Here is a 6939-nt window from a genome sequence, read left to right on the forward strand (position 1 = left end):
TCCCCGGGGGCCTGGCTCTGCTGCCCCAGCTGATTTGTGTCTTTCTCTCAGACTCTTTCTCCTCTATCAACCCTAGAGCATAGTCTTGGCCCTCCTCTGTTTCCTAGCTTCACCTTTTTTCTTAGTTATTTAACCCTAGTATCTTACTGTGGATGTGCTCTAAGTCTCTATCTTCAGCCTAGGCACCCCTGACTTCCTGTCTCAGAAATGATATACCAAAATAGAGCTTATAGTTCCCCCCCTCCCCAAAATCATCTCCATGGTTTTCTCCACTTTCACATCCTTTTTCAACCATCAAATACATATTTTAAGATGAAAATTATATATATATGTATATATATATCTACACTAATATATATATGTGTATATATATATACACACACACACACATACATACAGATACATACATACATACATATACATACATACATATGGATAAAATTTTCTCACATAAAACTAAGACTGCCCTGGCCAGTGTGGCTCAGTTGGACTGTCAACACATACACTGAAAGGTTTCGGGTTTGATTCCTGGTCAGGGCAAATACCTAGGTTTCAGGTTAGATCCCCTGTCAGGGTGTGTATAGGAGGCAACCAATTAATGTTTCTCTCTCACAATGATATTTCCTTTCTCTCTTTCCTTTCCTCTCTCTCTGGAATAAATGAAAACATATCCTCAGGTGAAGATTAAAAACAAACAAAACAAAGTAAAACTAATTGGTTAATTTCTGGTATTGGGAACTAAAATTTTTATTTGTACTATTTGGCAAATTAATACTTTCGACAGGTATCTATGACTTGCCACTAAACAAGCAAATACACAAAGTTTAAAGTCACTTTCATACTTTCAGCCAAGAAAAAAAATCATAGGAAGAAGTAAAAAGGAAGAAGAAGTGAAAGTCAATGACTTCTCTCAATAAAGTAAGACTAAAAGGAGAATATATGGTGATTACCTTTCCCACGAAGAAAACGATATGTAGTCTGGAGTTCTGAGACTTCTTGAGGGGAGGGTCTTTTGGCTGTGGCTGCTATCCAAAGCCGTCCTCTGTGAGGAGTGTACCAGCTTCTGCCCTCCACCCTTAAACAAGTATAAATTTAGCAGGAAGAATCTAAATTCTAGTGTCCTGGAGGGTCTCATAATATACAACAAATTATCCAGTTGAACAAAGAGATCTGTAGATGATACCTCAGCAAGAGAAGTATTTTTTGTGAAAAACAATTCTCCCACAATACTCTTCACATGAGTATGAACTGTGTTCCCTTTCCCCAGTTATTCCTATTATCAGAACAAGGACAATTCATCTCTCTCAGCTTCTATTTTTAAAAAATATGATCTCTACAACTCAGACTGGGGGCTTTCATTAGCCTTGGGACTGTTATAATCCAAATCTTCTATTTTCAAGGTATCCAAGTTGTCCCATAAAAATGGAAATCTTTGCCGTTCTTTGAGTCAAAGGCTAACCTTTTCCCTGAAAGATTTGCTAACTGTTCTCTAACCTGACAGAAAAATTCTCACCCACATATAATTCCTCAATAATAGTTACTTTTATAATTATTATTTAATATGATTTAAGTAAATAAAAATGTTTATAATCTTTACTCTTTAAATTGCCACCACATTCATTTATATTTTCCAAGTATTTTATAAAAGGTTATGTTCTGCCGAAACCAGTTTGGCTCAGTGGATAGAGCGTCGGCCTGCGGACTGAAAGGTCCCAGGTTCGATTCCGGTCAAGGGCATGTACCTGGGTTGCGGGCACATCCCCAGTGGGAGATGTGCAGGAGGCAGCTGATCAATGTTTCTCTCTCATCGATGTTTCTAGCTCTCTATCTATCTCCCTTCCTCTCTGTAAAAAATCAATAAAAATATATTTTTTTAAAAAAGGTTATGTTCTTTGCAGGTAATTAAATAAGCTGTTCATTAGTTTGAAAGAATCTTTAAATGGAGTAACAGAATGCATTCCAGAAAATTTCATTACTCCAAGGATTACAAAAAGATGTTTCTCTTTTAATTCACACCAATAAAATAAAGTACCTAGATGATATACCCCTATGATGCTATTCTTAGAACAGGAAACAGAGATGTTCTCATATCCTTAGTTTTCCAATGGAGATGAATTGGAAGACTGCTGGGCACAAAATACGTACTCGTAAATGAGGAATGAATCAATATTTCCTCCCCCTATACCAAATAACCTTAAGGGCTACTGGGGAAATGACCTCACAAGTATAGCAAAACCACCCACGTTATTTCTGTGGGATTAGTGATTGTGAGTTGGATGCTGCTCATCCTGTTCTTTGCAGTGAGAAAATCTGAATAAATAGATCCAAAATAGGATGAGAGAAATGTAAACATTCTGATTCCCTCAGCAGAGAACAAGCTGTCTAGTTTTCTACTTAAAAAGGGAAGGCACCTAATTGCAGAGAACGAATGAGGAAACAGACACCTGCAGGCCTGGCTGCCCTGGTGCAGTAGCAGAGTGCTACACACCTGCTCTAACAGCACTACACACCTGGACTATGACACAGATAGACAAAGCAGGATAGCCTGATCTCCAAGAGGAGGGGGAAAATGGTAATGCACCTTAATGAAGGAGAAAAGTCACAGTTCATCATGGAAACACCAAAGCACTAGTGATTGTTCCTAAATACTGATAACAAATTTTCTTTCAGGAAAGTAGAAAAATGACTCTTACACAGTGAGAGTGGAAAAAGCACTTTGAAACCTGACCTCTAGTACCATTCCTGCCACTAGTAACTAACTTTGGAATTCAAAGCAAGCTGCTTTACCTTTGCCTGCCTAAGTGTCCTCATTTGTCCAAGATTGTCATAATACTGGCCCAATCTATTTAATAAAGCTACCTCTCAAAAATTGGTAAAATGTTATTTAAATACAAAGTATTATCCCGTTATGAGTTAGGACACTGCCAGGTATATGAAATTCTAACTGATAAAATAAGAAGGAAAAGATATCTGTACTCCCATATTCGCTGCAGAATTAGTCATAATAGCCAAGACATGGATTGATGAATGAATGGATAAAGAAGATGTGACGGGGGTAACGTGGGGATAAGGACACATATGTAATATCTTAATCAAAAAAAAGGAAGAAGATGTGATATATATATTTATATATATAACGATATATTAGTCACAGCCATAAAAATAAAGAAGATCCTGCCCTGAACGGTTTGGCTCAGTGAATAGAGCGTCGACCTGCGGACTGAAGGGTCCTGGGTTCGATTCCAGTCAAGGGCATGTACCTTGGTTGTGGGCACATCCCCAGTAGGGGGTGTGCAGGAGACAGCTGATCAATGTTTCTCTCTCATCGATGTTTCTGACTCTCTATCCCTCGCCCTTCCTCTCTGTAAAAAAATCAATAAAATATATATTTTTTAAAATAATAAAAATAAAGAAGATCCTGACATTTGCAACAACATAGATAGTGAAGCCATTTTGCTAAGTGAAATAAAATAAGTTAGACAGAGAAAGACAAATATTGTATGATCTCACTTATATACAGTATGTGAAAAAAACCAAACTCATAGACACAGAAAACAGATTGGTGGTTGCCAGAAGGAAATGGGGAAAATAGTTAAAAATTACAAAGTTCAAGTTATAAGAAACTTCTGGGGATATAATGTACAAAATGGTGACTATTGTTAACAATATTTTATTATATATATTTGAAAGCTGCTAAGAGAATAGACCTTAAAAGTTGTCATCACAAAAACAAAAAGTGTGTAACTCATGATGTTAACTAAACTAATTGCAACAATCATTTGGCAATATATATACGTATATCAAATCATTATGTTGTATACCTTAAACAAATACAATGTTGTATGTCCATTTTATCTTTTTGTAATGTTTTTATTGATTTTTTTTTTTTTAGAAAGAGAGGGAAGAAGAGGAAGAGAGAGAGAGAAACATTGATGAGAAAGCATCAATAATCAGCTGTTTCCTGCACGTCCCTACTGGGGATCAAGCCTGCAACCCGAGAATGTGCCCTGACTAGGAATCAACCAACTGAGTCATACCGGCCAGGGCAAATGTCAATTTTATCTTAATAAAATTGGATTAAAAAGGAAAAATAAAGGTTGTAATGAAAAGTGAAAGAAGAAAAACACAAACATAAATACATATTATGGCCCCCCTATATAATTTGCATAGGAAAAAGAACATAAACACTCCAAAATGCTAACAGTAGCTGTTTATAGGTGATGGGATTAAAGGTGATCTTTCTTTTTCTAGCTACTTTTCTGTATTTTCTAATTTTCTATTTACATTTATAAAAGAAAAAACTGAACTATTTTTAAAAATTGAATTGAGAAGAAACATATGAAACCATGGAATTATAAGCTATTACTATCACCACTAACAGGTACAACTCTACTCTATTATATTTCTTCTATTCCTTACTACTTCTCCCACTTTTTATAGGAAAGGAATTTGTGGTAAAATAGTTTCTCAATATGGTTATTCAGATAGATAGATTAGCTGGATGACAGATAGTCAGATGAATGAAAGAAAAACAAAACCAAATAAGCTAATGTCTTAAAAAATTAATAAATATTAAAAACCTTGCCGAAACTGGTTTGGCTCGGTGGATGGAGCGTCGGCCTACGGACTGAAAGGTCCTGGGTTCGATTTCGGTCAAGGGCATGTACCTGGGTTGCGGGCACATCCCCAGTGGGAGATGTGCAGGAGGCAGCTGATCGATGTTTCTCTCTCGTCGATGTTTCTAGCTCTCTATCTCTCTCCCTTCCTCTCTGTAATAAATCAATAAAATAAAAAAAAAAGCTTGCATATATTTAAAAATAAATAAATAAATAAATAAAAACCTTGAATTTCAAATAGGATCAAACCCTTAAAAAGTTGATTGCCTTATTACAAAGGCAACACCAAGAGAAGTTTTATCAATAGACTTCCTACAAAGATAAAAAAAAAAACAACACCTGGTATTCTATTGTTTGTTATGACTAAAATCCTTAGCCATTTTAACCTCAGTTTTTTAAAGCTATTCAGTTAAAAAAAAAACAACAACTAAAAACTATTATCAAGTCAGTAACATGAATATATTGCTTAAAGTTTTATGTACTAAACAAATATTATAAATCATCACTAGATTGGGGAAAATAAATTCTAATCCATAACTCTAAATCAACTTGATGTCACTGTAAAATCTCTCACTGTCAAGATTCATTTCTGTTCTTACCTTTTAATCCCTCTGACAAGCAGAGAAGCCCAGGGCTGATGCATAGAGAGGCACCAGCCACCATCAAAGCCTTCCTGAAATTCTTCATCCTGGATTCGCAACTGGTGCCGATATGAGTTGAACTCTGGTTCTGATCCTGCAGAATGGAAAGCCTTCTTCTGTGTGGCTGCACCTGTCTGGTCTATCCACTATACAGGGGGAAAAACAACATATAGTTATGAAAAGGAAAGAACCCGGAATAGATCTAAAAAATGAGATGAATGCTAATAATGAAATCAGAGTGGGAACATATTCTTAGAAAAATTTATCCCATCTTTGAAACAAGGACAAAAGAGCTAGAGAAGGTACAAATGCAGTAGAAGCCCAGGTATGATAACAAGGTTCCATCTTAGAGGATAATTAGAATGTTGAAATCTCCACACAAAGATTCCTAATTCCAGCAACAGTACAACTATCACACCAAATAATTGGTCTGTAATTATTTCCATTTTATACTTATTAATAATCTGTATTGGATACATTATGTTTCCCAACATAAATATATCAGCCCAATGAAGATTTAACGTTTTGATCTGTACATTTTTCATGTGCTGAGGGGCAGAATCACATGCTGACACCATGATAAAGCCAAACAGATCTTGTCAGGGGCAGTAGTTCTGATGACTGGATGCAAGAAGTATTATTCTCTTACCCTGCATTAAAGAACTGGCCCCTAAAGGAGAGGATGGAGCACTACAGAAATGAGGCATCCATCATGTAAAGAGAATAGAAATTATAGGGTACAGGTAATTACAGGAGCCTGAAGAGTCCTGACAGTAGTTCAGTCAGAGACAAAGGTTAGTGTTTCTTCCATCCAGAGCAAGAAGACTGAATGCTCCAAAATTTAAGGGGGAAAAATTTTTTTGACTTTTTACTTAGTAATTTATAGATGGGGAAGAAATGCTAGAGTGGTAGTCTAGAAACTCTAAGCAATCATTTAACCCCTAAAGGTGTCACTTTACTGTAAAATAATGGGGTTGGACTAAATAAATCCCTAAGAATCTTTCCGCAATAAAATTTTATAAGTCCAATCAACTTTGTATATTAAAAAAAAATCACAGAAACATTCAAGTACTTAACTATATGAAAAGGCATAAAGCAACAACATATAAAATATAAAAAAGATCATGGTTCTTGCATTCAAGGAAGTTACAATCCTAATAGAAGACAGACATATAAAAAACTATCCAAAATATAAGGCAGAGAGATGCAAATCAAAACAACAATGCGGTACCATCTCACACCTGTCAGAATGGCTGTCATCAACAAATCAACAATGACAAGTGCTGGCAAGGATGCGGAGAAAAAAGGAACCCTCGTGCACTGCTGGTGGGAATGCAGACTAGTGCAGAAACTGTAGAGAACAGTATGGAGTTTCCTCAAAAAACTAAAAATGGCCCTGGCCGGTTTGGCTCAGTGGATAGAGTGTTAGGCTGCGTACTCAAGGGTCCCAGGTTGGATTCCGGTCAAGGGCATGTACCTTGGTTGCGGGCACATCCCCAGTAGGGAGTGTGCAGGAAGCGGCTGATCGATATTTCTAACTCTCTATCCCTCTCCCTTCCTCTCTACAAAAAATCAATAAAATATATTTTTTTAAAAACAAAACTAAAAACGGAACTCCCATTTGACCCAGTGATTCCCACTGCTAGGAATATATCCCAAGAAACTAGAAACACCAATCAGAA

At 36.4% G+C, this 6939-nt stretch overlaps 1 protein-coding gene across 1 annotated transcript in view; it reads right to left on the reverse strand.

Moving 5' to 3' along the window:
* TRIP4 (thyroid hormone receptor interactor 4) overlaps positions 1-6939 on the reverse strand; it is a 71757-nt gene that overhangs the window by 23371 nt on the left and 41447 nt on the right. Inside the window, exons 8-10 of the mRNA XM_006770837.2 lie at positions 6408-6411; positions 5216-5403; positions 951-1075 (exon numbers count right to left, since the gene is read on the reverse strand). Of these exons, the coding sequence (XP_006770900.1) occupies positions 951-1075; positions 5216-5403; positions 6408-6411 (317 nt within the window). The remainder of the gene's footprint in view (positions 1-950; positions 1076-5215; positions 5404-6407; positions 6412-6939) is intronic.

Source organism: Myotis davidii, unplaced genomic scaffold (assembly GCF_000327345.1).
Source record: "Myotis davidii unplaced genomic scaffold, ASM32734v1 scaffold461, whole genome shotgun sequence".
NCBI classification, from domain to species: Eukaryota; Metazoa; Chordata; class Mammalia; order Chiroptera; family Vespertilionidae; genus Myotis; species Myotis davidii.